The following is a 27,112-nucleotide window of genomic DNA, read 5'->3' as shown; positions in this document are numbered from 1 at the left end:
GCATGGATGTGTATACACTCGGCTGACACGAAATATGGAATTCAAAACACATACACACACAAACTGCGCTCCGATTAGTCCTTATAACAAATTTTGAGAAAAACAGCTGATGATAAGAGGAAAATCGATTTTACGAAATACAAATTCAATTTCTTCGGTACATTCGCCTCCACCTCGGATTTCGTTGATTGTATTTTGCAATGGTACGATACAGCGAAAAGTCACACACCGTTTCCGTATCCACGCACAGGATTAATATCTAAACAGATTGAGCTTGATGTGCCAGTAGTAAACAGTTTCGGTTGAATTTTCTCAAAAACATTTTCCGTAGAATGTTTTAGACTGTAATCAAGTGTGGATGGAAAAGGCGTGCCTGCGTGTGTGCAACGTTAGTTCATAATTTTTGTGCAACAGCTCAATCGTCGAATATTTTTTTTTAATAGATTTTTGCAAATTATAATTAACATCAACACAATGAAAAGTCAACTTGTTTATCCGGTCTACGTACTAGCCAGCCAATCATTTTGACTGAATAGCGAGTGAAAATAAGTGAAAATGTTTTTGTACGTGATGTTTGTGTTAATAGTAGCTCAATGACGTGGTGCGAAATAGATAAAAAATTGCATGAGATACAAGTGGTGTAATTAGGTCGATCCGATAATTTGTTTAAACCGATTTCGATAGACCAATGATTCAGGTGGGTAGATTAAACGAAATTCTAAAGCTTTTGACATTGAGTGGAAATTTGTGATATTTTAAGCGAATAATAGGGCAAACGACCATGTTTAATAATTCAAAATTGGAATCGGAACTTTTTGTTTATCGATCAATCATGTAACTTGTCATTGTTGCTCTTTGTAAATGTACATTTGGAATGTTTAAAATTTGCGGATGAAATGTGGCGGATTCTCGTAAATATTTATTTTGGCTCAAATTTAGTGTCAGTGGCTTAGGCAGGGAATAGAATATTGTTGTAAACATAATTTGGCAACATCTTTGTCAATAAAATGCTGTAAGGATGTAGGTGTAATGTATATTCACCGGGTGCCAACCATTAGCCACTTACGGGCCGTCTGAGCACTACCCACTCGTTGAGTTACGAAAAACCGATTTAAAAAAAATATTTTTACCGTCTTTATGACTTAATTATTAGCCCTACCTTAAACATCAACTTCTCCTTTTTACTGGCCAGTTTTTAACTCTTCTATACATACAGTAAAGGTACGGTACTTTAGTATTCCCAGTCCATGTATACCATTTCCCCGATGGATTTAATTTAAATCATTAAATTGTGCCATAAAATGGGTCGCTAAAATCAATTGGCCACTTTAACATGCAGAACACATTAAATATTCAACAACAACTCATCGTATTATATCTTCAACTTTGACTTCCGTCGTTCCGTTCCTATCTATGTCACAATAATAAAGAAATTCGTTAAAAAATTTATGAATTTTGCTGTGTTCTTCGTTTATTAGACGACACCGCGGAGCCTTAGCGAATATAAATTGTCGGAATTCACAATAAAATCATTGGAATTCGTTATAACATTCTGAAAATACGTCTTTGCGTATTATACAAATGTGTGAAAAACTGTGGGATATTGTTGTAATAAAACTGGTGCTTATTGCTCTGTGTCCTTCCATAATAATGAGATTTGAGCGCGCTCATACATTTTTAAATTCAATTCTATCCGAGAAAGGGTCTTTTTCAAACTGTTTCATTATTGGAGACCAGAACACGATGAAAGGAAACAACTTTTCAACTTTTTTATAATTGTCCCAAAGTACACAAAGAACGGAAGGTCGCATCAATCACATAACATTTCAGAATGGAATTATATTTTGGAGTTATACGTTTAATGGACAAAAGCCAAACGAACCCTTATATCAGTTGAGTGGGTTGATGTTTTCCAAAATGAACCTGAACCCGACCAGAATTAATTGACACCCTAGAACCCGAATGATTTGAAACCCGCTCCGATCCGACAAAAGTGAATTGAAAACCTGAACCCGACCAAAATGAATCGAATCGGTTTCTTTTAATTCGGGTGAAAACACGGCTGTCCTCAACGAAGATAAAGTTTTTTGAAAATGTACCCACAAAATGACTTCAGATCTGAGTTCTGGGACCTAAATAGATATCGAAACCACTTTACTTAGTCTTCAACTAGATCCTTCCCCATAGTCGACTGCGAAGAAAACGATTTTTTCCATACAAATTTTCAAAATTATTGTTGCTTAATGACGTTTTTATATTTTTTATCGATAAAGACCGTTATTCTGAGCAAAAAATTGTTCTACGGCATGTCTGTAAAATTTTTCGTTTGTTTTATAAAGTCAACTTAGGGTCCTAGTTCAGTACAATTTGGTACATGATAGTTGCTTCATAAAAAAAACGAAAAATTTTACAAATATGCTGTAGAGCAATTTTTTGCTCAGAATAACGGTCTTTATCGATAAAAAATATAAAAACGTCATTAAGCAACAATAATCTTGAAAATTTGTATGGAAAAAATCGTTTTCTTCGCAGTCGACTATGGGGAAGGATCTAGTTGAAGACTAAGTAAAGTGGTTTCGATATCTATTTAGGTCCCCGAACTCAGATCTGAAGTCATTTTGTGGGTACATTTTCAAAAAACTTTATCTTCGTTGAGGACAGCCGTGAAAAGCTCAGCACAATTTTTTTTAATTTTTTAGAAGATCTCAATGAAGTATAACTCGAAAAAGTCATTTTGAGGTCATTGTGAAGCTGTGAATTTCATCGACCTGACTCACCTAACTGTCCGAACGAAAAAAAATATTCGAAACCTCAAACGACACCGATCTTGAGTCTTCATTTAAAAAAATCTTTTACTTCATTAATTTTAAGTTAAAACTTATACCAGTTTACTATAATAGTGCAAATTAACCAGCCCAGAGCTTATTTTTGTTGTCGCTGTCGATAACAGATGCGTAGTTAGTTTCTTACTATTACGATCTGACATTATCACACAAAGTAATATATAAACTGATGATGCTGATGATCAATATCTCGAGAGTATTTTGCCATTAGGCTAGATAAAGGGCAGTCTGGCTTGTTTGTTTTGGTTTATTTTTGAAATTTTAGCGCACTGATTACGAAAGTATGAAGGTCGCGCTTAAATTTTAAAAATGATAGCCAAGACAGACCAGTCTACCGTATCCGATTTATCTCCCCTAATGTAAAAAATCTCGCGAACTGTGGATCTCGTACTTTTTGTTCGGTGCTGTGTCGGTACCCATCTTCTATCAGTATAGCTTCTTTGCTATTACAATTTTAAACACAAAGCTTCTTGAAAATGACAGCTTATTTGACATCTCAAACGACATTGACAACGATCTACTTTTGAGTGATGTGTGATAGCACAGCACTGCTCCTAGCGCTGTGGTGGTAAAAATTGTATGCAAAAATGAGCCAATTAATCTTTCATTTCAGATATGTCGCCTGTGGAACTTGAGCCTCGCTAGCGTATTGGCATTGACCATATCGAATATCCTGCTGACAGTTCGACTCTTACACTCAAATGACTGTCCACTGGAAGTGGAAAATGACGGATCAATGATCCCGAAAGTTCCACCACCAACACAGCCACCATGCTATATAATTGCCGACACAACTAATGTCACCGACCAGCCGGTATTTTTGAATTTAAAATTTCATCTCGGTCGATGGGATTCGTTGCGCTTGTACAAATATTTTGGTTAGTTTGACTGGTTCTAGACCGCAAGAGGTTGAATCCGATAATAATTGTCCGTTGTTTAGATTTCGCTGTGACGGGTGAACGATTTAAGGAATTGTCGGAACAATATGTTGTGTGTTTGGCAACGCAGGGTTCATTGGAAAAATTGTATTCGTTGGTTCAAGTTGCTCATCATTTTTCCGGCCCAATATCAGCTGCCGTTTTTGCGGCAGGAAATGACGAACTTTATTTGCTCCAATTATATGTAACTTATCTCCGGAAATGCTATCCAGCAATCCGAAATTCGGTTAGTTTTCATTTGGCCGTTCCGAAGGACCGAGCTCCGACGTACCTTCGTGATGGACTGAACGAAAAATTTTCTCGATTCAATTGTGCTCAACCCGAAACAACGTTAAACGAACTCATGAAATATCGGTCTATTGAGACAACGAAATGGCGAACAAAGAATCCGTATCCACAAAATCATTTACGGAATGTAGCGCGCAAAGGATGCCAGAATGATTTTGTGTTTTTGACCGATGTCGACATCATACCGAGTATGAATTTTGCCGAGAAGTTGGACAAATTTTTACGGACAGCCAAGTGCCAAAGCGCTAAGTGTGCATTCGTTATACCTACATACGAAATAGATAATCGCGTGAAATTTCCGAAAGATAAATTGGACCTAATCCGTTTGGCCAAAAAAGGTCTAGCTAGGCCATTTCATCATAAGGTGAGTGGATCACATTCTCATTTAAACACAGAGCGTATTAAACGCAACCTTTTTATGATTTCTTGTAAAACTTACAAAACCGTTGAACACCTAACATATTACGACGCCTTTTATCATGGCCGTCATGCAAGTCCCTGTTGGACTACCACTACAAAGTTAAATTTCCTCAGTGAGTCAGCATACTTCGCGGCGTGGTTCGGAAGTAACGTTAAGCCGGTGGTCCAGACATTGGACGTAAAAAGCTGTCCTCTTCGCTATAAATTTTTGTTACACACTCAGAAATTTTGACTCGGCCGTCATATTCGAGTATGAGTGCGTAATGTTTGCATTTTTCCCAATTTTCCCAAAAACTATTTTTGGGAAAATGTTTTCCCAAAAATAGTCCCTGCTTTGAAGTGAGCCGTTTTCATTCTTTAGGGGATAAATCGTAAATTGATACCAAGAGCTCAATTAGCTCAATTGGTTAGAAAATCACCCCGAAAAAGTTGGGCTCGTGTCGGGATCAATTTTTTTTAACTTGGAAGAACACATCGGAATATATAGGAGTACAAACTTAAGATCAGCGGCTATAATAAATTTACCTGTCTTCAGTGCATGTGAACAACAATAATTAACGTATTTACCTCCCGCATCAGGTTTTCATTTACAATCAATTTGCCACCAATTTCTCGAAATGGGAATCTGATTTGGATAATACACGAGAGACTCGCATCAGCTACAATGTAACGAATTTCGAATTTCTGTACGAACCATTTTATGTGAGCACCGATCTGGTGCCGGTGCACGATGAACGCTTTCTCGGTTATGGCTTCACCAGAAATACACAGGTAAATGATTCTCACGTTACCTGTTGCTTGACAGAGAAGCGATATCATCTGTTACATCTGTTACAATTTATCTGGTTCAATAACCCTAATCGACCAATTGTCCAACAACAGACATATGAAATGTTTGTGGCTGGATATCAGTTTCAGGTTCTGTCGCCCATATTCACATGTCACTGGGGACTGCAGAATAAGAAAAATCGACCCGCTTGGCGAGAGCGTCAGAACAATATTAACCGTAAAATTCTGGACATATTCAAGAGGGAAGTGTTTGCTAGATATCATAAAGATCCGTTGAAGATGATGCAACCGAAGAAAGCGGCGAAACGAGGACGTGCTAAATAGGAATTTAGATTATGCTCAAATTGGAATTTTGCAATCAAATAAAACAAAAAAAAGAATTTCTGTGAATTTTTCATCATTTGTCGATACGAAAATGTAATTTAAATAAAAATAAAAATATTTTTTAATTTTAGTGAACGTGAATAAAATGTGAAATTATTTGAGAAAAATGTGTTCATTGTCGTTTAGGGCAACTACCTTTCCAAACGTTTTTGAATTCGTAGAAGGCTTGACAATGAATAGAACACGAACAATTTCAATTGACTTTTACCATGTAAACATTTACTGACGACAAGCACATCCCTAAGTAATTAAAACGAGTCTGTTACTTCTTTTCGTCCACACATTTTTAACAGATCAATAAAAACTCTTTGACTTCATTTGGTGGAACGGAAGCTGTGTCTCAGCTGTGTTGAGATCATCAAAAATTTCTGTCGTCGTTGCTATCGATAACAGATGAAAGATGGTAAACAATCGAAGGGCTAGAAAACTTACCTCAGGCACTTTTTTCTGTTATGTTCTGTCTTTCTTCATTGAAAATTGATACAAACGAACAATCGTACTCACGGTCGTAAATTATATTTCCTTGTTCGTATGAAAGCACTTTTTCAATGGATAATACTATCAATCCAATCTCTAAATACTGACACCTTTGTGTACACTCCCGGATAGTTTGGTCTGGCACATCCAAAGCCCCACGATATAATTCTAGAAATGTGAAAACGAAACGTAAATTTTGTGGTTGAATCTCTAAATAATGATTGTTCACTTACCCAAACAGTTTTCCGTGAGCAGCCATTGGTCCACCTGTAAATTGGATAGTTTTCTATAGATAATCAACAATGACTTTCGACAAACTGAGACATACCTGAATCTCCTTGACCTGGAACAAATTGAAAAGAAAAAATTAGAAAATTAGACGACTATAGTGAGGAAGTGATAGTAAAACGAGTTCCGATTAAAAAGCTGAGTTGCTAATCTACGAAATAGTTGGACTGTGCCAAGATTCCGTAAACAAACAATTTTCACAAAAATCGATTGCACATCAACGAGATCTGAAGAATACACGAGAGATTGTAGACATTGAACTTTCGCCTAGAGTTTCTACATTTGTGGGGTTTCTTTCAAACAGAAATTCAAACTCGCCAAAGGCAACACTTTCACAAAGGTCACTGAACACAAACCAAGCGACCGGATTAACAATTAAATTCAGGTCCGCACTGGCCATAATATGAGCTCGGACGGTTTAATTCCTGAAGGGACTTTTCGATTTTTGTATGAAAATTTTGAATTTTGAACAAATGAACCCGATGTCCGATCCTGTCCGACACTGATTAAACGTCCATTCCTAAGATACTTACATGCGTCTTTACCACCAATACGATTCAATCCAGCGCAGATCATATTCCCGGTTATTACATTGTAGCCCCTATAAGCCGACTGACACGAATTATCATCGATAATTGGCACTTGCACGTACTGTAATTGTCGAGTCGATCCAGCCGTTTCGGACATAGCACCCCAACCCGATATCAAAGTATTCGTACCGACTGGTAACACTTCACCTTGCTTTGGTAAATTTATCGCGTGCATACTGCTGGTGAATACTAAGTTCCACGACAAATACATGATGGAAATATCAAAGTCCAATGTGTTGGAATTGAATCTCGGATGTTGAACGATTTTTGCTACGGCAACATTAATTCCACCCGAAGTGCGTAACGAAGATCCAGCCCGGATGGACAATGCATTCAATATGACCCCAACGGTGCAGTGAGCTGCTGTCAGCACGTATCGTTTATGGATTATAGAACCACCACATCGATGGCTACCGTAATGGTTCATTGATATTTGATACGGGAAATTTTCAATATTTCCAGCATATCCTCCTACGATACGTCCATCACTCATTAGATTCAAACCGTTGCTGTTCAGTTTGAAACCTAAAAATTTCTTATTTCGATTATTTTGCGAAAATATGAAACGGAAAATCTTACTCAGAGCCAAAGATATACATCCGCACAGTACTATCAAAGTTAAGCGCAACATGGTCAATCTTTAATTGAGACCGAGGATGTAATGGCAGAAAAATTTTCGTCGCTTTTGTTTTTGACCGTAATGGGTCAACTCGGTGAACATGATAAATTTCCAATTAATAAAATTACAGTTTATCAGTACACATGTCTTCGTTATCAGTATCACCATCTAATCGTAATGTGTTCAATATAATTGAACAATGGAAAAAAATCAATCGAAGAAGTTTCATACTTGAGTTTTCGAGAACCTAGAAACGTTTTTCATTGTAATGCAGTTCTTGTTGATTATTTAGTTTAGTCTCTGTTACATTACTCCTATCAGATTTAAATTTTTCCGTAATATGTAACTGTATGCGGAAACAACCGGAAGTTAAAAGAAAAGCGGGTCCTTTTTTAAATTTTATTACAAATCGAGAAAAACAAAGTTCATAATCACGGGTATATTACGACATACGGAATTCTGAACAAGTCAAAACGGGACATTAAATCATTACAGGTTATCTATCAAAAATGAGAGAAGTCTTTCACAGAAACAATACATTTTTCTTTAGCACGAAATCTTTTACTTCATTTGTTGTAACATGCATTTATCAGAGCTCATAGTTTTTCACCTTGGTTTTCTTTCAATTAAAATTTAGCCGTTGAAAATCTTATACAGGAAACGTCAATGAAATTTAGACTTTAGAATTTGCTTCAGCTGTACCACTTATACAAACAAAACTCACACGTCTTCACACAACCAACGCGCATTAAAGGCTGGAAGTGTAAATCTAGATGACTTTTTTGTTCTATGGAGAGATAGAAAGAAACAACATCCAACGATGTGGATTGATTGGCATAAATTGTAGGAGGAAGTGCGTACGAAAATACACAAAATAATTGGTAATTGTAACCGGAAACGGGAAATTTCTATATTTTGCCTACTGATGTGGATAGATTAGCTTAAAATGTACAGGGCCAAATGCACTCCATTAAGTTAAAAAAGACTTTACCAAGAAACGATAACAATAGTAGTAATTTTGGAGTGGTGGTGCGGTAATAACCTTTGTGCCACCGAGAATTGAAATACGACTCTTTTCAGCACTCATTTTAGTGTTGTAAAGTGAGTTATTTCAGCACCCGTTTGATGTGATATTACAACACTCAAAGCAGTGTTGATATGGAATTTGTATGAGTTGTTACAGCATTCGTTTGAGAAAATGCAAAGCAATGTGATCGATCAAATTTGAAGAGTGATTGTTTACAATGAAAATTATGATTTTTTGTGCTCTTGTCTATTTCAATTCTCGGTTGGCACAAAGCATGATGTGTTACACGTATTGTAATGAGACATTACAATACTTGTAACACAACATACTATTTCGCAACAAGTGACGAAAAGTAGGACTTTCCTTTACCTTCATTGCGAAAAACGTTGTATACAACTCGATGATAAATGCTGTTTTAGGGACACGATGTGTATTGTCACACTCGGCCTACGGTTGTATAAATAACTAATTCCTAACTAGTGTTAACATATCGTGACTTCGTCGCTTATTTCCCCCGTTATTCAGCAAAAATGTTGTTTCTAACTTATGCTAGAAGACTTTTTTAGCGAAACCTCTCATTAGCTAAAAAAAAGCATTTTAGCATGCGTTAGGAAAATAACTATTCAGAGCCGGTGGCCTGGGCATTACACCTATAAATAATTATAGAATCTGCTGATTCTTCGATTTAAGTGTTTTAGCAGTTTGATAGAGTCTTGTACTTCATTTGTTTTAACATACGTTTTACGTGTGTCGTCACTGTCGTTTACTGATTAAATTTATAGAGATCATAAAGTATCTCTTTCACCCTCCAATATCGTTTTCCTATCATTTTATGTTGTTAATCATGTATAGTCCAACTTTGTTTACTATATCAAATTTTTAATGTAATTCAAACCAAATTCACTCATAAGTGACTTGTATAAAATTTGTCGCTTTCGGTTGCTGTTCGTCTATCAGCATAACATGTTCTTTGGTAGGAAATTCCCTAACGTTTATCGCGTGAACAAAATGATAAGATAGAGGTAACATCGAACGATTTCCGGTATTGCAGACGTTCAGAAAAAGTTTTCAATTTAGGAATTTAAATCCAAGGTTTTGAAAAAACAGGTCAAACAGGTCAGTGTTGGCGCCACTGAAATTTTGATGTCACCGCCTTCATGATCAATTGCGATTGCGATTACATTATGCTATTTTATGCTGCAGGTGTTTCAAAACTGAGACACAATCGGAGAGATTTTATCCATTCACATTAAAAGGACATTGATGATCATTTCTGTCATAAAATTACTGCTACAATATGAGGGAAATGAAGGAAAAAGCTCCACATGAAAATAATCTACAGGGAATGAAGTTACTACGAAAAAAAGGACATATCTACAGGCCAATACTGTGGGCAAATCAACGACCTGTCTCCCTAACTCTTATATAATTCGTTGTGAATCAACACAACTTCAAAAATGTAAGTTCTGTGAGCGTTTCTCATGTCGTTGGTTTTAAATTTCCCGCTATAACTGTAATACCATCGCAAAGGCTGAGCACAGTGGTTTCGAACTTCGAATTCGTAATTGATAAGAAAAGTCATTTTACGCATTTTACACCGGCTCTTTTGTATGTCAAAAGTACAAAACACACACATTCTCATTCTCCCAAAACAGTCAAAACAGTAAACACACGTGAATCTTCTGCAATGTCTGCGAAAATCTTCAAAACACCAGGCTGGGACGATGATGTCGACGTTCCAGAGAGAACATTCAACTTTAAAGTAGTAAATTAAGGATTCGACGCTGTGATTACGATACAAATGTGCCTTTCATTTCAGAAAAAGGCCAACAAAAAGAATAAGAAGAAGCCCAAGTCAATTGACAACGATGGAGCAATTGAATCACACCCACCCGGACGATATGTATTGCTGCATCGAGACTCAGAGCCGGACCGAGTTCAACCAACGAAAAGAAAGTTCACAGAATCGACAATTGATGTCGGTGACAAGGTTGAGTCGCCGAACAAGAAAAAGAAATTGAAAAATCAGAACGACAACAACGAGCCGGTGTCGGCGAAGAATAAGAAATTGAAAAATCAAAATGACAAAAAGGAACTGCCGACTTCTGCGAAGAATAAGAATGTGAAAAGTCAAAATGACAAACAGGAACCGACGTCGGCGAAGAAGAAGAAATTGAAAAATGTGCCGTTCACGAAGAAACTTCCTCAAACTGACCAACAAGACGAAGACGACTCCGAGCAACTGGACGGTAACAATTCGTTTCGTCAGACATTGATTGATAACCTGAAGGGATCGAGATTCCGATATCTCAACGAACTTCTCTACAGCAAACCGAGTGGCGAAGCGACCGCAGTCTTTGAAGATGATCCTACATCGTTCCAAGCATACCACGAAGGTTATCGACAACAAGTCCAACAGTGGCCATTAAATCCACTCGATCGCATGATCAACGCACTGAAGAGACTGTAGGTGTAACAAGTTCTTAAGATTTTATGACGAGAAAATAATTCGATTTCGATTGCAGACCGCGAAATTTGGTGGTTGCTGATTTTGGTTGTGGTGAAGCGAGGTCTGAACATTCCATTTCAATGAAAGGTCTTGCCGATCTAACCATTTTTGTTGTCGAATAATTCCAGACTGGCCCGAACGATTCCACAAAAAACCTATTCATTGGATCTGGTCGCTAAGACCGAGGACATCATTGCTTGTGACATGGCAAACACCCCGCTTGAGACGGGAAGTATCGATGTTGTCGTTTTCTGTTTGTCATTGATGGGAACGAACATCAAGGATTTCATTTTGGAAGCGAATCGTGTCCTCAAGGACGGGTAAGCGCAGTGTAGTTACAGCAATGTTGATCGACAATTCAACGTCGATGTTTTCCATTTCATTCAATTTCAGCGGCCAATTGAAAATTGCCGAGGTTGAGTCGCGGTTCACTGACATTCGACATTTCGTGGCCAACATCAAGCAATGCGGTTTCGAGCTGGTCCATCAGGATGTGTCGAACAATTTGTTTTATTTCTTGAATTTTAAGAAGACAAAAATGGTGAAGAAAACCAGCAAAACGGTTAGTTCATTCAGCTTGAAGCCGTGTATTTACAAGAAGAGATAGGGCGACAAATAAATAAAGGAAAGGAAGAAAATGAAAGTTCATTTAACTGGGTTTCTGTGTTAGCACCTCCAGACAGTCGTGCACTTCACCGCGTAGCGTTTCCAATCGTTCCAGAATGAAAACCTGGAAATTTAAGAAAAAACACTTTTGGGTAACTTGGTTGGATTTTGCAAGAAATCGTTGCGGATGAGCCAACTACACATTACAGCAATATTACTCCGAGACTGTTTTATAGATTCAAACTTTAAAGTGGCCGGAAGCGCGGGACATACCGCTCGAACTGTTTAAAATAAAGTGACGCGACAGTGGTCACTACCCTATGTTCAATCTTACAAATGTGACGAAAGAAAAGTCTCGCAAAATACTCACTTTGGCAGCCGAAATCAATTGTTTGGCCACTTTGTAATTCAAATGCTCAATTTTATCGACTAGTTCTCCCACCGTCGACTTTGCTACATCCTCCAACGATCTGAATCCATTCGAATATAGCTGCCGTGCTCTTCCCTGTGAATTTATACGGTTCAACAAAACACTGAAACCTGAACGCCAAAATTGAACTCACAATTCTCACACATGGCAAGTCCATCAGCGGCAACAATTCGACAGTGCAACAGTAGCTCAACTGTTTCACCATAGCTCCCAACAGTACTTTACACGCCCAAAATTCCTCCAGTTCTTCACAGAACCGTATCACACTGCTGGAGTACGATGCTGCTGCTGTGGCTAGATTCTGAACGACACCACGATTCACGTGAAACATATCGGCCACTTGATGGATGGGTTTCTGTTGCCATAGTTCGTGTAGAATGAGTGTGAGGAAGAAACGGTGTACTGGTCGCGTCATGTGAGACTAATTGACATACGGAATTCAGTGTTGTTTCGTCACAAGCCCATTGATAAAAGAAAATTTACCTTGAACGACTGTCCCGTCACCATTCTCACTGCACACGATTCGTTGATGCCCAATGCTTTGGCGGTTTGTAATTGAACTGGAGTCAATTTGGAGTACTAAGAAATGAGATCGGATTCAAGCAAATTACGCATCGTAACGAGTGTGTGGATGCTCACCTGATTGTAATAGACCGTCATGTCTATTGTCACATTGATGTCGGCTGGTTCGTATGGCGTTACAATGTACAATAAATGTAAATGGTCCGTCAGTACGAGACTCTTTTGCGCCTCCATCAGATCGTTGTAAATGATCTTGGACTTTTGCAGATCGATACAAGATTTGAACGATGCTTTCCCCATTCGACTGATAGTTAACTTGGTGGACGGCTTGAGGACAAGTTTTTGCATGACTTTCGTTGTGTTTAGAGCCGGTTCATCGTCAACGAATACGCCACTGTTTTGAAATTCAACGCTACTGGAACTCAATTGAGCCGTCGCGTTCGATTCAGTCAACGGTTTTAGTTGAGACGTCGCACTTGTTGCGGTGAGGGCTTTCAATTTAAATAAATCTCGGATAATCTGATTGGTCATTTCCTCGATGTCCAGACCCAAACGTTCGGCCTGCACCGCCAGCAATGTTCTCGATATCAACTGATGCAGATCTTTTTGGCAAACCGCTATACCGAGACCAATTGAACTGAGAATCAGACCGGTGAGTCCTTTGCAGGCAGATAAATGCAGGCCACTCGCAGCTTCATCCATTGGAGCGGTGAGTAAATGAATCAAACGGGAATAATCTTTCGGCTCAAAGATGGTTATGCTCTCCCCACAGTCACCCATTCCAGCTCGACCGGCTCTGCCTACCATTTGCTTGTACCGACTAAGGGTGAGAAAATCGCGCCCAATGTATGGCGAACGAATAATGACACGTTTCGCTGGCAAGTTAACGCCAGCTGCCAACGTTGATGTACAACATATCACACAGATAATGTTTTGACGGAACGCACTTTCGAGATTGCGGCGTTCGTCAGTCGTCAAACCTGAGTGATGATATGCTATACCATACGGAATCGTTTGTGCCAGAATCGGACACATTGCTCCATTTTCGCCTTGGAGCGCTGCCTTCAATTCATTTCTCTCTTCTTGACGATGATTAACGGATTTCCTGAATAAAAATATTTGAGTGTACATGGGCGCAGGAGAAACTCTTAAAATCTAATCTCACCTGGGCAACACGCGACATAGCAGCAGCGCCACATTTTCACAATTTTTCTTCGACGAACAGAAGACAAGGACGGAATCATCTGGAATGATTTCATTGACTAAGCCGCCTAAGTGATCAGGATCTCTACGCAGCACATCTTCACTATACTGAATAGAAATGACGAAGAAGAATAATATTTTTGGAAGCAGTACTGAAGGTAGACCCATTGTCACTCACCCCATAATCGACCGTTCGTTCCGTTGTGAATGCTTCTTCTGGCGATGGTGCATTGGGATTCACCGATAAGATATCAGATCCGCATTTGACATACTCTTTCAATTCGACGGGACGGAAGTTTCTTGTGTAAATGTCTGCGTTAAGAAATTTACCGATTTCGCTCAGGTTGCCGATCGTAGCGCTCATTCCGACTATTTGTATTCCAGCTGCAAGCAAATAATGTCATCTGTTATCGTCCAGCGATGTCAAAATGTTGAAACAAGTGAAGTAATAGATTTTGTTCAATATCAAAATTAGAATTTTAGCAGAAATTTGTCAATGGGACAAAGTACATGGAAACTCAACGCTTACCCGAATCTCACACAATTCTATTCTGAATTGACCTGAATTGACCTGACCTGAAACCTGATTGCTGAAGAAATGCTGCGACTTACCGTTGATAAACATAGCTTTCGTTAATAATGTTTCCAAAGTTGCACCTCGTCCCGGCTCTCCGATAATGTGTAGCTCATCGACAACAATTAGTCCTATCTCGTTCGCACGACCAACTTCGATCAGACTGTCCAACAATGCCAAGCCCTTCTCAATGGTTGCAATGTAAACGGATTTTTTCTGGCGTCTCTTTCTCGGCGGCAATTGTCCTTTGCCAGCTGCATACTCTTCAAGCAAGAACTCCAATTGCACCGCAAACGGTGATAGGGCCCAGATTTTCTCTTGCACGATGGACACGTATGGAAGAATGAACAGGCAGTTCGTCCGGCGACAAATGACTTCTCTTAGAATTAATATTTCAGCGACTAGAGTTTTGCCTCCGCTCGTTGGCAAGGCGTATATCAAATTTCGGCGAAGCGACACCGCCGGAAGAGTTAGGCATTCATTTTGCCAGTCTAAAATTGAAAACAAACAGAAAGTCACGGATGTGTTGCAACAGATCTGCTATTCATCTCGCTTACCATATAACTCGTCGATTCCTTTGTAGTCCTTGATCAAAGACTTTACGGTGGTCGGCAGTCCATAGTAGCTACCCATCGGACTGAATTTGGTTGTTACAATGGATTTCGGTGTTGTCTGCACATTTTGTCGATTTTTCGAGCTCATTGCCAGCCGAGTTTTGATAAACGACGACTTGGGGGTGTCTTGTGAAGCACGAACCATTGGACTGTTCCAATTGATTGCTGACATGTTACTCAGTCCATGTAAAGCCTCATCACTCTTGTTCAATGCGACGTCTATGTCAGCCGACGGACTGTTTTCATTTAAAATTGATCGATCGCTTTCATTCAAATTGCCTATGTTGCAGATGGTCTTCTCACACTTTGCAAAGTCATCCTCAATTTCCCTAAGATATTGAGACGACTTAATCGCTTGAGACAGTTCCGCATCCACATAATCATCATCGATTACATTCGTCTCATTTTTGGCCTCCATCGACCGTTGCAGCTGAATGTAAATATTTCCGTTTTTACTTTTGTACATCGTGCCATCGAGTTCTTCCAGTTTCTGTGTGGGATCTTTGGGAACTTGTCCAATTGCTTTCACTGTGTCCAGAAACATTTGAGTTTGATTGCATGGCACGTCCATGTCTTGAATATCGTTCTCAAAGTCATCGTTGAACATTTGTGTTAGATTTAATTTCGTGACGGTCGAGCAGCTTTGATCGATTTGTGTTTCATTTCGAACGTCTTCATCCGTGACATTTTCGACCTGTTCGAATTGACTGCTGAAGTAAAGTTGCGAGTACCGTTCGAACGAACAGGGACGTGATTCGATTGGCTGTATTTGGCCGGATTGGATTTGCAAGAGTTCAGTGTCAGAAACGAACGTTTCGTCGAAAGAAACGTCGTCTAACAAACGTTTCTTGCATGTGGGTGCGATTCCCTCGGAAGATTTCCGCTTCAGAGAATGGGGAATAATAAGTGCGGTATTCAGATTGACGTCAGGACTATCGAATGACGAGAGATTGATGTCGGTTTCATTGATGGGCGAATCGGCACTTTCAAGCGAAACATTTAGGAATACGGTGTCGTCCAAGTCAAGCATTTGCTTGTGACTGTCCACGCTGACTTCGGAAGCATTATTGACTATAAACAGAACAACAGCAACATTTGAATCGAAATTCCAGGTAATTGTGACATTCGTTTGATTTGAATTCTTACTGGTTTTATTGCACAATACGGTTGGTGGACGGGATTCAGGGACCTTGAATATAGTTTTTGCTTTGTACATGTTTTATGGAATTACTATACCATTCTAGACACTGCTAATTACACTACTCATTAACATTTAAACAAAATTCGTTGATGTGTAGCTCTACAAAAAAACATTCTTTGAAATTGCATCAAATTGTATAAATCAAAACAATGAAATCACCAACTGTCATTCTTTTTCGAACTCTTTCGTAGGCTCTTCAACTGTTTTACCCACAATTTGCGGGAAAATTTTGAAATTGAAAATTGAACTCTTGTGAGCGTTAAGTTTATTTGTTGATGGAGCAAAAAACGATATAAAATCCCGTCACATTCTGTTGACATAATATTGTCCTTCCGTTGTACACTTTCCTTCTATCTGTGTTTGTTTGCCTTCCATCTGCTTTAATGATAAATAAGCTCCTCTTTACATGATGTATCCCTGGAAATCAACACATTTTTTGCGGCAATTCAAGGCCTTCACTATAGCACAAATGAACGTATTACAACTTGGCTGAAAAATCTTTCAATGCATTGATAAGGAGAGATCTCCGGTTAAGTTGGGAGAAGTAATTTGGTTGAAACAAACTCTCCGGGAACGACACGACAAGCTTTAGAACGTTTTAATCAAATAAGTGTAATGGTAGTCGATTTTCTCGGACAGCTACAAAAATTTCTAATAGTCAATAGACTTCAATCAACTATCTGGGAAGGTGGGTATGGTCGAGTGGGGTGTCAATGGATAGGGCGAAAAGTAAGCTACAAAACTACAAGTTAGAGCTTCCTGCTACTAACTTTCCCAACCGCCCAGAGCCCTTCAAAAATTTCGGTTTTTTCGAGGTTTTTCACTTGTTGCGGCGGCTGGGTGGGCCAAACATCGGCGTTTGTTGGGCAATAATATTCAGCTCACTGACCTTCATAAACGTGCACAATTTGACATTATTCACATTTCGCATGTTGGAGTAATTGATAAAAAACGATTTTCGCGACCACTTCGGTGAAAAATTTTCTAAGTACCATGACAGCCCAACAAAAAGTTTTCGGGAAAAAAGTTGTTCCACGATATTCTCAGAATTGAAAGAGGATTCATTTGAGCTATAGCTCGTTTGGATCGCCGTCGTTAATTTTTCTTTTGCGGGCACATAGGAGGTAAAATCTCTTACAGTCGAGGCAGTGAAAATTCAGCTTGAATTTGCTTCAGATCCATAATTGAAAATTAAAAATTTTGTTTATACGGTTGAAGCTGCTACTCAGGCAGGTAAAACTGTATAAAGACATATAAACTTGATTGTGCGTGTGGATTGTCTGAAAAGCAACTTAAGAAAGTTTATGATGAAATTCAATTTCCAATTTATTAATTGGAATACAGGAGTAGAAAAGTAAGAAGCCACAAATACAATTCAATTCTCATCATTCATTCCACATGCCGCACAACACATGCCTTACCAATGTTACAACATTTAAATGAATTGAATATATTCGATTCGATTGTAATCGTGAAAATCAGTGATTTTCCCTATTTTCTCGGTACAGATCGGTAAAGAATCAATTTACTGATTGCAATCTACAAGTTAGTCCTTTAATAAGTCTCAACCATTACCATTACCATTACATACCCTGTAGAAGCCTTAACTCATCTGTTAGCGAAAGTGACAACTCAAATAAGCAATGAGCTTAAGCTACTGTTGTCTTATAATAGCAAAATGTATTATGATATCGAAGGAAAAGATTTCTTATCGAACAGTTGGAAATAGATGAAACAACAGAGGTAGCAGATTTTGGTAGATTTATATCATGCATCTGTTCATAATCCAACTCATAGACAAAAAAAGATTTAACACAAAATCTTACGCTAAGTATATATCATTTGACCAGTGAAACCAATGAATTTGAGAGGAAAGCGTCTCTACATTTTGACCTCACATTCTTGTAAAAAGAACAGAAAATACAAAAAAAAAGAACCATAAAATGCTCAATATTAATTAAAATGCTCACAGTGATAAGCCCCTTGGGCACATTTCTTTTTATCGTTCTTGAAAGATTAGTTAAAAAAAATCGATGAATTGCCAATTTAATTTTTAATTTTTTTTAATCAGTTGCGACTCTAATATTACGGTGTTCGGTTGTCCTCTCAGAGCGGTATTATTAAATTTTAACTATTTGCGTTTATCTTATCACATATAGCCAAACATCTTGTACACCTGAGATACAACGCAAAATTAACTCCATTATGAAGTTGACTAAAACAAGTACTCTTGTTGTGTTTGTTAATGGCAAAAAGGTCAGAAAATCTTAGACAAAATTATGTAACTTATGTAGTCATAAGGCCCCTTATTCAATTAACTTCGCTCTCAATCTGTTGATCTTATCACAATTATAGGTCACTGATGATAATGTCGATCCCGATTGGACACTGCTTCGTTATTTGCGTGACAAATTACGTTTACCAGGAACGAAATTAGGGTGTGCAGAAGGTAACCCTCTATAGTCAGACTGACCAAAATTCAATATTCCACCACATTCCCTCTTATAAAACAGGCGGTTGTGGCGCTTGCACTGTAATGATATCACGATTCGACCGAGAAATGGTACAGGTCATTCATTCTGCGGTGAACGCATGTCTAACACCAATTTGTAGTGTACATGGACTGGCTGTAACGACAGTCGAAGGTATCGGAAGTACTCGGACACGGTTGCATCCTGTGCAGGAAAGAATTGCTAAGGCACATGGTTCTCAGTGTGGGTTTTGTACTCCTGGCATTGTTATGTCCATGTACGCATTATTGCGGGACAACCCTGTACCTAACATGAACGACCTGGAAGTTACTTTCCAAGGGAATTTGTGTCGATGCACTGGCTACCGGCCGATTATTGAAGGCTACAAAACGTTTACTCAGGAATTTCTAGATGTCGGATGTGGAATGGGCGACAAATGCTGTAAGGTTAATGGGAATTCGTGTGGTGCTGAGATTGACACCAAACTATTCGAGCCATCAGAATTTACTCCTTTCGATTCAACACAAGAGCCAATCTTTCCACCGGAATTACGGTTAAGCGATCAATACGATCTGCAAGAGCTGAGGTTTGCGAATGATCGTGGAGTGACATGGTTTCGGCCTGTCACTCTGCAGCAACTCTTGCAATTCAAAAAGGATCAGCCTGATTCGAAGATTGTCGTTGGCAATACGGAGGTTGGAGTGGAAACAAAATTCAAGAAATTTGACTATAAATTTCGGGTGCATCCGGTTCAAGTTAAGGAACTAACCGATATAACTGTAACTGACAAAGGTATCGAAATTGGTTCTGCAGTTTCACTGATGAAACTTCAGCGTATCCTGGAACAACAAATCGACAAACAGCCGGAACATGAGACACGGGTCTATCGTGCAATTGTTGATATGCTTCATTGGTTCGCCGGAAAGCAAATACGAAATGTAGCTTCGGTCGGAGGAAATATCATGACCGCGTCACCTATCTCTGACTTAAATCCAATATTCACCGCAGCGGGAATTGAGTAAGTGTTTTGAGTTCGATTCTTGTTTCACAACAGCTTTACTCATCCCCCAGTTTGTTTTATTGTATTTCAAAAGACTGGACGTTCGTAGCATCGATGGTGGGAAGAGAAAGGTGAAAATGGGTCAAGGCTTCTTCACAGGATATCGAAAGAGCGTCATTGCAGACAATGAAGTTTTGGTCTCGCTGTTCATACCGAAGTCCTCGCAGAACCAACATATTCGAGCATACAAACAAGCTAAAAGGCGAGACGACGACATAGCAATAGTGAATGGAGCTTTCAACGCAAGCTTTATTGATGGAACGAATATAGTGGACGATATTTATCTAGCGTTTGGTGGAATGGGACCAACAACTATTTTGGCGCACAAAACATCGAGCGCTGTAATTGGAAAAGCTTGGGATGAAAGTTTGGTTGAACTGATTAACAAAAGTTTGGTAGACGAAATTAGACTAACCGAAGATGCTCCAGGCGGCATGACTATTTATCGCAGGTCCTTGATGTTGAGTTTGTTCTTTAAAGGATTTCTGTCAATTAGCCAAGAATTGGAAAGCAAACTGAACATTAATCTTGTCTCTAAACGCGAAAGGAGTGGAGCATCAACATTTCGCTCTTTGGTCCCGAAGAGTTCACAATTGTTTGAGGTACAGTGCATAGTCCACCTATTGGACAAATGACTTGCAACTAATAACTCAATCAAATTAACAGAAAGTATCATCAGAACAACCAATAACTGACCCAATCTATCGTCCGACAGTCCATTCATCTGGATACAAACAAGCTACTGGTGAAGCGATGTACGTCGACGACATGCCGAAACTTGAAGACGAACTTTACCTTGCGTTAGTCTTAAGTACTAAAGCTCACGCAAAAATTATTTCAATTGATGCATCTGAAGCGTTAAGCCAACCTGGCGTTCATGCTTTCTATTCTGCAAGGGATCTGACGCCGGAGCAAAATAAATTTGGAGCAATTTTCAAGGACGAAAAACTTTTCTACGACAAAGTAGTTACTAGCCAAGGGCAGCTACTTGGAGCAGTAGTAGCCGACAATCAGATCATTGCACAACGAGCCGCCGCATTGGTAAAAGTGGTGTACGAAGACATTCATCCCATTATCGTCACCATTGAAGATGCTATCAAACACAAAAGTTATCTGCCAGGGTATCCAAAGATTGTTCATGCTGGCGACGTGTCAAAAGCGTTCGATGAGGCGGATCACGTGGTGTCCGGGAAAGTCAGAGTTGGTGGGCAGGAACATTTTTATTTAGAAACGCAATCGGCTATCGCTGTACCGAAAGATGCTGATGAAATTGAAGTTTTCTCATCCACTCAACAGCCAGGAGTATTACAACGAGATTTGGCTTCGTTCCTCGGCATTCCTGAAAATCGCATCGTTGTGCGGGTAAAACGCTTGGGAGGTGGATTCGGCGGAAAGGAAAATTGCGGTGCATATGTATCGTATCCAGTGAGCTTTGCCGCGTACAAATTAAGGCGACCAGTCCGTTTAATGTTGGATCGCGATGAGGATATGTTAATTACTGGCGGCAGAAATCCTTTCTTATTCAATTACAAAGTCTCGTTTACCAACGAAGGTAAGATAACTGCATGTGAATTGCAGGCGTACAACAACGCTGGCCATTCAATGGATCTTTCGTTTGTTATTTTGGAGCGAGCTGTGTCGCATTTTCAGAATTGTTACAAAATCCCGCACGTTAACATTGAAATGGGTTGCATGAAATCCAATACCCGATCGAATACAGCCTTTCGTGGATTTGGACTACCGCAGAGCATGATGGTGGGCGAAAGTATTGTGCGTGATATAGCCAGAACTCTCGGCAAAGATTACTTAGAAATTATGGCACTGAACATGTATCAGCCCGGTGATGTAACTCACTACAATCAGACGCTCCTTGAATGTACCGTAAATCGCTGCTTCAAGGAAGTCAAGGAAAGTTCTGATATTGTCCGACGACGCCATGAGGTCGACACATTCAATAAGGAAAACCGTTGGCGTAAAAAGGGAATCAGTCTGGTAAATACGATGTATGGAATTGCGTTTCCGATCAAATACCTGAATCAAGGTGGCGCTTTAGTGCATATATACTGCGACGGATCAGTTTTGGTAGCTCATGGAGGTGTGGAAATGGGTCAAGGATTGCATATCAAAGTTTTGCAGGTTGCTGCGACTGTTTTAAAAATTCCATTGGAACGAATTCACATTCAGGAAACAGGAACGAATACCATTCCGAACAGCTCCACCACAGCAGCTTCAATGGGTTCGGATTTGTATGGGTCAGCCGTGCTTGATGCTTGCAAAATTTTATACGATCGTCTACAACCATACCGTGAGAAATATCCGACGGAAGGTTGGAATCAATGGGTAGATAAAGCTTACCATGATCGAGTTTCTCTTTCAACGACTGGGTTCTATATCGTCGAAGACATCGATCCGGATATTGGCAAATTTAATCATTATTACGTGCATGGCTCGGCTGTATCGGAAGTGGAAATCGATTGTTTAACCGGTGATCATCAGGTGATTCGAACAGATATTGTAATGGACGTTGGATCATCTCTGAATCCCGCTGTAGATATTGGACAGATTGAAGGAGCGTACATGCAAGGTTACGGATATTACACTCTAGAAGAGTTGGTCTATTCACCGAATGGTACACTATATTCCAGAGGACCAGGCATGTATAAGATTCCAGGTTTCAGTGACATCCCTGGTGAGTTCAATGTCTCACTTATTACTGGCGCTCCGAATCCACGAGCCGTCTATTCGTCGAAGGCAATCGGTGAACCGCCTCTTTTTCTGGCTTCGTCAGTTTTCTTTGCTATTAAAGAAGCAATCGGTGCAGCACGGAAGGAACGACAATTGAATTGTGACTTTTATTTGCAGTCGCCAGCAACATCGGAACGGATAAGATTAGCGTGTCAGGATGAAATTACTGAAAAATTTGAAGAAGCTAATGAGAATAACTTGAAATCGTGGAGCGTGATAATTTAGAAAATTTCATATTCTTCAGCAAGCAAGCAAGTAAAATGTTGATTTCAGCACATGTAACATTTAATACAACATGAGTATGATCACTCACGTGAGTAAAGCGTCAAAAAATAAAATCAAAAAGGTTTTACTTAGTTTAGCATTTAATTTGTCACAACTTTGCCGAAGAAACGAGTTTTTGATTTTTCCAAACGTTAGCGTTCAACTCCCATTTTACTATGAAATTTGTTCCACTTCCTTCGTCTTCAATTTCTGTTATATGCGAAGAAATCAGGTTACAATAATTCATAAAAGTCATCTCTACACAGAAAACTCGAGGTCTCCAGATTTGCGAGGAGAGTGACTTCGATTGAAAAACTGAATCATCAACAGTAATTGTAGATCGTATAGCATGTTTGGTATCGTTGTTCAGACTACAATATTAGGGACAGAATAGTTTGAAATAATACTTACAGAAAGGTATAGAAAGCCGAATTTAGGGTAACGGAAAAAGTAACTTCTCTGAAAAGGGAACATAAACAACCACTTTCAAAATTTTTTTGTTGCCTTTCGACCGCGTCCAGAATCAATGTTAACTGACTGGCACGGTCACTGTGTCAATGATATATAACTCTTCGAATATGGGGAAATTTTGACTTTCAAATGTTATTGCTCCTAGAGCAGATGACCGAAAGCAATAATTTTTACACTGGACATGAACTGCTTGCATCCACTGGTTTGTTACCTATAGAATCCATTCTGTACACGAAAAGTCCGTTTTGTGCACAAAACATCGGTTTTGCACACAGTGTAAGAGGTAATAGAATTTAAGATTAGTAATTAGAAAGTAGTAGATGTAGAGACTTAGCATGAAATTGTAGTTTTATTTGTAAAAACAGCGATACCTGTATCCTGTTTCATTGCATTTATTTTCATAAAAAGAAACCTTTAACATATATGATCCACGTAGCTCCAGTATGTATACAGTTCTAAGGAGCTACTTTAAAAATTAAATCCAATCAACATGTCGTCGATATATATTCATGAATATCAATGAATATCAATTCAATTAAATTGATTTTAATGATCACAGTACCTTCCGGTAAGTCGCCAACGTACAAAATATGATCATAATATGCTAGTAAACACTTGAAGTTAGGAAGTTAAACTGGAGTAAAATGGGAATAAAGATAAATGGAGAGTACCTGAGCAATCTCCGCTTCGCTGATGACATTGTACCGATTGCAGCGAATCTAGGTCAGGCTCAGCCACGGGCTTTTATAAGCGTGTATTTTACACATTGTGTGTAAAAACTTTGTAAAAGAGTGTACTTTACACACTTTTAGTGCACACACGAAAGTGTGTGAAATACACACTTGCAACAAGAAGAAAAAAATCAAAGCTATGACTTTCTGAAGGGATTGGTAATTTTTTCACATTTTGTAGAAGGAATATTCCATTTACAAAACGTTGAACAAGTTTATTAAAAAATTTAGGCGATGTGTCGATTCGTCTTAATCTATTTTCTTCATTTCGGAAACGTTGAATTAGCGTACCTTTACTCAATATAGGTACTTTTTCCTCTGTACTCGCGTCATTTCAAAGGAACAGAATTCAAACGTCTGGACATTTACTAGTCTAATTTTTTTTGCTCGCTGAGCTCGCGCCATTGTTTTCTTAATAGTTACACTTTTGTTTGTCCTTATGGCTCCAATAGATTAAGATTAGGTCCTTATGTATGTGTAATAATAGCTAGGTGGAAGCACCGACATTTGGTGGGTTTTAAAATGCAGTTCTTTTTAACTTGCCAATAACATTATACAATGTCAAAAATGTGTATAAAATTGGAAAATAAGAATGGCTTTTTGCACATTTTCTGGAAATTTGTTCTACGGCCATTTTCATTTTCCCATTTTTTACACATTTTCTGGGAATTTGTTCTACGGCCAATTTAATTTTCCCATTTTTTACATATTTTCTGGGGAATTTGTTCTACGGCCATTCCCACTTTCCCATTTTTTGCACATTTTCGGGGAATTTTTTCTTTCCATTTATTGCACATTTTCTGGGAATTTGTTCTACGGCCATTCCCACTTTCCCATTTTTTGCACATTTTCTGGAAATTTGTTCTACGGCCATTTTCATTTTCCCATATTTTACACATTTTCGGGGAATTTTTTCTTTCCATTTATTGCACATTTTCTGGGAATTTGTTCTACGGCCATTCCCACTTTCCCATTTTTTGCACATTTTCTGGAAATTTGTTCTACGGCCAATTTAATTTTCCCATTTTTTTACACATTTTTGACATTGTATAATGTTATTGGAAACTTAAAAAAAACTGAATTTCAAAACCCACCAAATGTCGGTGCTTCCACCTAGCTATTAATGCACATACATAGGGACCTAATCTTAATCTATTAGCGAGAAGAATCGACGACTTCCTCAAGAAAAAGTGAGTTCCTGAAGAAACGTTGACTGCTCGTCATTTCCTCAGGGACTGGCTGTTTCTTCAGAAAGTCACCGTTTCTTATGTCGTCGAAACTTCAGTGCAACCATTTTGTAACTGACACAGAGTTGACGGAAAACTTCTTAGTTTCTTAAAATTCCTTTTCTTTTTACAAGTTCTTTGCAAATAGCTAGATATTAAATTCTAACTAGAATCGTTTCATTCAAACCTAAATCTGTAGAACTGGGTTCTTCCTTTCGAACCATATTCAAGCCGTGAAGGTGCCTCAGAATTTGAATTTTTAATGAATGCTCGAATGAACCGAAAAGGAAATTTCAACGCACTCTTATTAAGAACATCGCGAATTGGGGAAGAAGCAAACATTTATTGAAGAAATAAAAGTGTTGCCCTTGTAACGCGTTTGATCCACCCAAGTGACTTTTCATTCCAAATTTTAGCACACTTCCGGCATCAATTTGGTTTTATAATTTAGTAACTAATACGAATTTCTGCACTTAAATTGTTTGGCAGAATCCCTTTATAGATTCAGTACTATCTGTTAAGTGTGTAACCATTACACACTTTGCGTTGAAAACTAAAATAGTGTGTATTCGCAAAAAGGTATTATACACACCTTTTTGGAAAGTAATGATCTTGGAATAAACAGAAGAAAAAAAGTGTGTAAGAACTCGAAAAGCTTAAAAGTGCCCGTGGGCTCAGCTTATGCTACAACAGTTAAGTGAAGAGGCGAGCAAAGTTGGCCTCAAGATGAACTTATCGAAAACAAAAGTCATGACCAACATCGGGGACGATAGAGAAATCAAAGTTGGTGACACTGTCATTGAACGAGTCGACAGCTATGTATATCTAGGACATAAACTGAAGTTAGGTCTGGACAACCAAACTGCAGAAATAAGACGTAGGATTGGTCTTGCATGGGCAGCGTTCGGAAAACTCAGACTAATTTTCAAAAGCAAAATGAATAATAGTCTGAAACGCAAAGTTTTCGACACTTGTGTCCTTCCAGTGCTCACTTATGGAGCGGAAACGTTAACTTTAACGAAAGCATCCGAAGATAAATTGAGAGTGACACAAAGAGCCATGGAACGGAGTATGCTTGGAATAACACTCAGAGACAGAATGACGAGTCAATGGATTCGACAACAGACCAGGGTCGTTGATGTCATGGAAAGAATAGCATCTCTGAAATGGAGCTGGGCGGGACATATTGCAAGAAGGACAGACGAACGTTGGACCAAAAAGATCATGAACTGGCGACCATATAAAAGACGAGCTATAGGTAGACCACCAGAGAGATGGACAAACGGAATTAAGAATATTGCAGGTATAAACTGGCAGCAAATGGCAATGGATCGTACAAAATGGAAAGAAGTTGGAGAGGCCTACATCCAGCAGTGGATAGAAACAGGCTGAAAAAGAAGAAGAAGAAACACTTGATACAGTGCCGCACTGGCCATACTGGGCACCCGAAATACAGATGAATTTTTATACGACAAAATTGAATTAGTTGACTTTTTTTGAGGGGCGATATTAGGCATTTAAATAAATTTGTTTGAGGAGGAGTGTTAAAGCTGCTATATCAAAGCAATCAAATTGATTTTAATGATCAATAGTAGTTTTATACTGAAGAAAGATATTCATTCAAAATTGTGCATTTGAGAAATTCAGTTTACTAAATTATTCTTTTCTCTAAATCTGTATTTTATTCGAAGTAGTGTCCATTCTTGAGAAGATCCCAACATTACCAAACTCTTGCATCGATTTTTAAGACTAAAAAAAAGTGGAAGTATTTACCTCTGCAAAACAATACTTGGATATGTTTGTTTTTACCTATAGGTAATTG

The 27,112-nt window shown here is 38.7% G+C and overlaps 5 protein-coding genes across 6 annotated transcripts; 3 read left to right on the top strand and 2 right to left on the bottom strand.

Annotated features, from left to right (window-relative positions):
* The first annotated feature begins 170 nt into the window (after positions 1 to 170).
* On the top strand, positions 171 to 5,762 carry LOC119070640 (beta-1,4-glucuronyltransferase 1). 2 transcript variants are annotated; one of them, XM_037175069.1, is made up of 5 exons: positions 171 to 697; positions 3,457 to 3,721; positions 3,784 to 4,433; positions 5,069 to 5,260; positions 5,372 to 5,762. In XM_037175069.1, exons 1-5 carry the CDS (start codon positions 689 to 691, stop codon positions 5,600 to 5,602), a joined length of 1,347 nt encoding a protein of 448 aa, XP_037030964.1. In that variant the 5' UTR covers positions 171 to 688; the 3' UTR covers positions 5,603 to 5,762. The 2 variants fall into 2 exon arrangements, with proteins under 2 accessions (XP_037030964.1, XP_037030963.1); XM_037175068.1 differs by lacking the exon at positions 171 to 697 and adding an exon at positions 1,506 to 1,620 and having other exon boundaries at positions 5,372 to 5,748.
* Positions 5,763 to 6,159: 397 nt separating this feature from the next.
* LOC119070658 (trypsin-3-like) lies at positions 6,160 to 7,719 on the bottom strand. Its single transcript, XM_037175089.1, has 5 exons — positions 7,597 to 7,719; positions 6,961 to 7,542; positions 6,468 to 6,482; positions 6,373 to 6,406; positions 6,160 to 6,307 (listed from the first exon to the last, which is right to left on the bottom strand). The coding sequence occupies exons 1-5, from the start codon at positions 7,646 to 7,648 to the stop codon at positions 6,208 to 6,210; spliced, it is 783 nt and encodes a 260-aa protein (XP_037030984.1). The 5' UTR covers positions 7,649 to 7,719; the 3' UTR covers positions 6,160 to 6,207.
* Positions 7,720 to 10,267: 2,548 nt separating this feature from the next.
* LOC119070656 (ribosomal RNA-processing protein 8) lies at positions 10,268 to 11,810 on the top strand. The gene is made up of 5 exons (XM_037175087.1): positions 10,268 to 10,425; positions 10,483 to 11,129; positions 11,189 to 11,233; positions 11,301 to 11,492; positions 11,566 to 11,810. The coding sequence occupies exons 1-5, from the start codon at positions 10,351 to 10,353 to the stop codon at positions 11,777 to 11,779; spliced, it is 1,173 nt and encodes a 390-aa protein (XP_037030982.1). The 5' UTR covers positions 10,268 to 10,350; the 3' UTR covers positions 11,780 to 11,810.
* LOC119070654 (helicase POLQ-like) lies at positions 11,735 to 16,485 on the bottom strand. Its single transcript, XM_037175085.1, has 10 exons — positions 16,268 to 16,485; positions 15,065 to 16,192; positions 14,546 to 14,998; positions 14,112 to 14,317; positions 13,896 to 14,041; positions 12,848 to 13,835; positions 12,692 to 12,787; positions 12,342 to 12,629; positions 12,149 to 12,283; positions 11,735 to 11,902 (listed from the first exon to the last, which is right to left on the bottom strand). Exons 1-10 carry the CDS (start codon positions 16,335 to 16,337, stop codon positions 11,822 to 11,824), a joined length of 3,591 nt encoding a protein of 1,196 aa, XP_037030980.1. The 5' UTR covers positions 16,338 to 16,485; the 3' UTR covers positions 11,735 to 11,821.
* A 1,920-nt stretch (positions 16,486 to 18,405) lies between these two features.
* Positions 18,406 to 22,935, top strand: LOC119070653 (xanthine dehydrogenase-like). Its single transcript, XM_037175084.1, has 5 exons — positions 18,406 to 18,578; positions 18,678 to 18,771; positions 18,836 to 19,811; positions 19,888 to 20,455; positions 20,520 to 22,935. Exons 1-5 carry the CDS (start codon positions 18,528 to 18,530, stop codon positions 22,821 to 22,823), a joined length of 3,993 nt encoding a protein of 1,330 aa, XP_037030979.1. The 5' UTR covers positions 18,406 to 18,527; the 3' UTR covers positions 22,824 to 22,935.
* Positions 22,936 to 27,112: the final 4,177 nt, after the last annotated feature.

The sequence above is a fragment of the Bradysia coprophila genome, assembly GCF_014529535.1.
Source record: "Bradysia coprophila strain Holo2 chromosome IV unlocalized genomic scaffold, BU_Bcop_v1 contig_106, whole genome shotgun sequence".
NCBI lineage: Eukaryota > Metazoa > Arthropoda > Insecta > Diptera > Sciaridae > Bradysia > Bradysia coprophila.
This window is presented reverse-complemented; position numbering and strand designations above follow the sequence as displayed.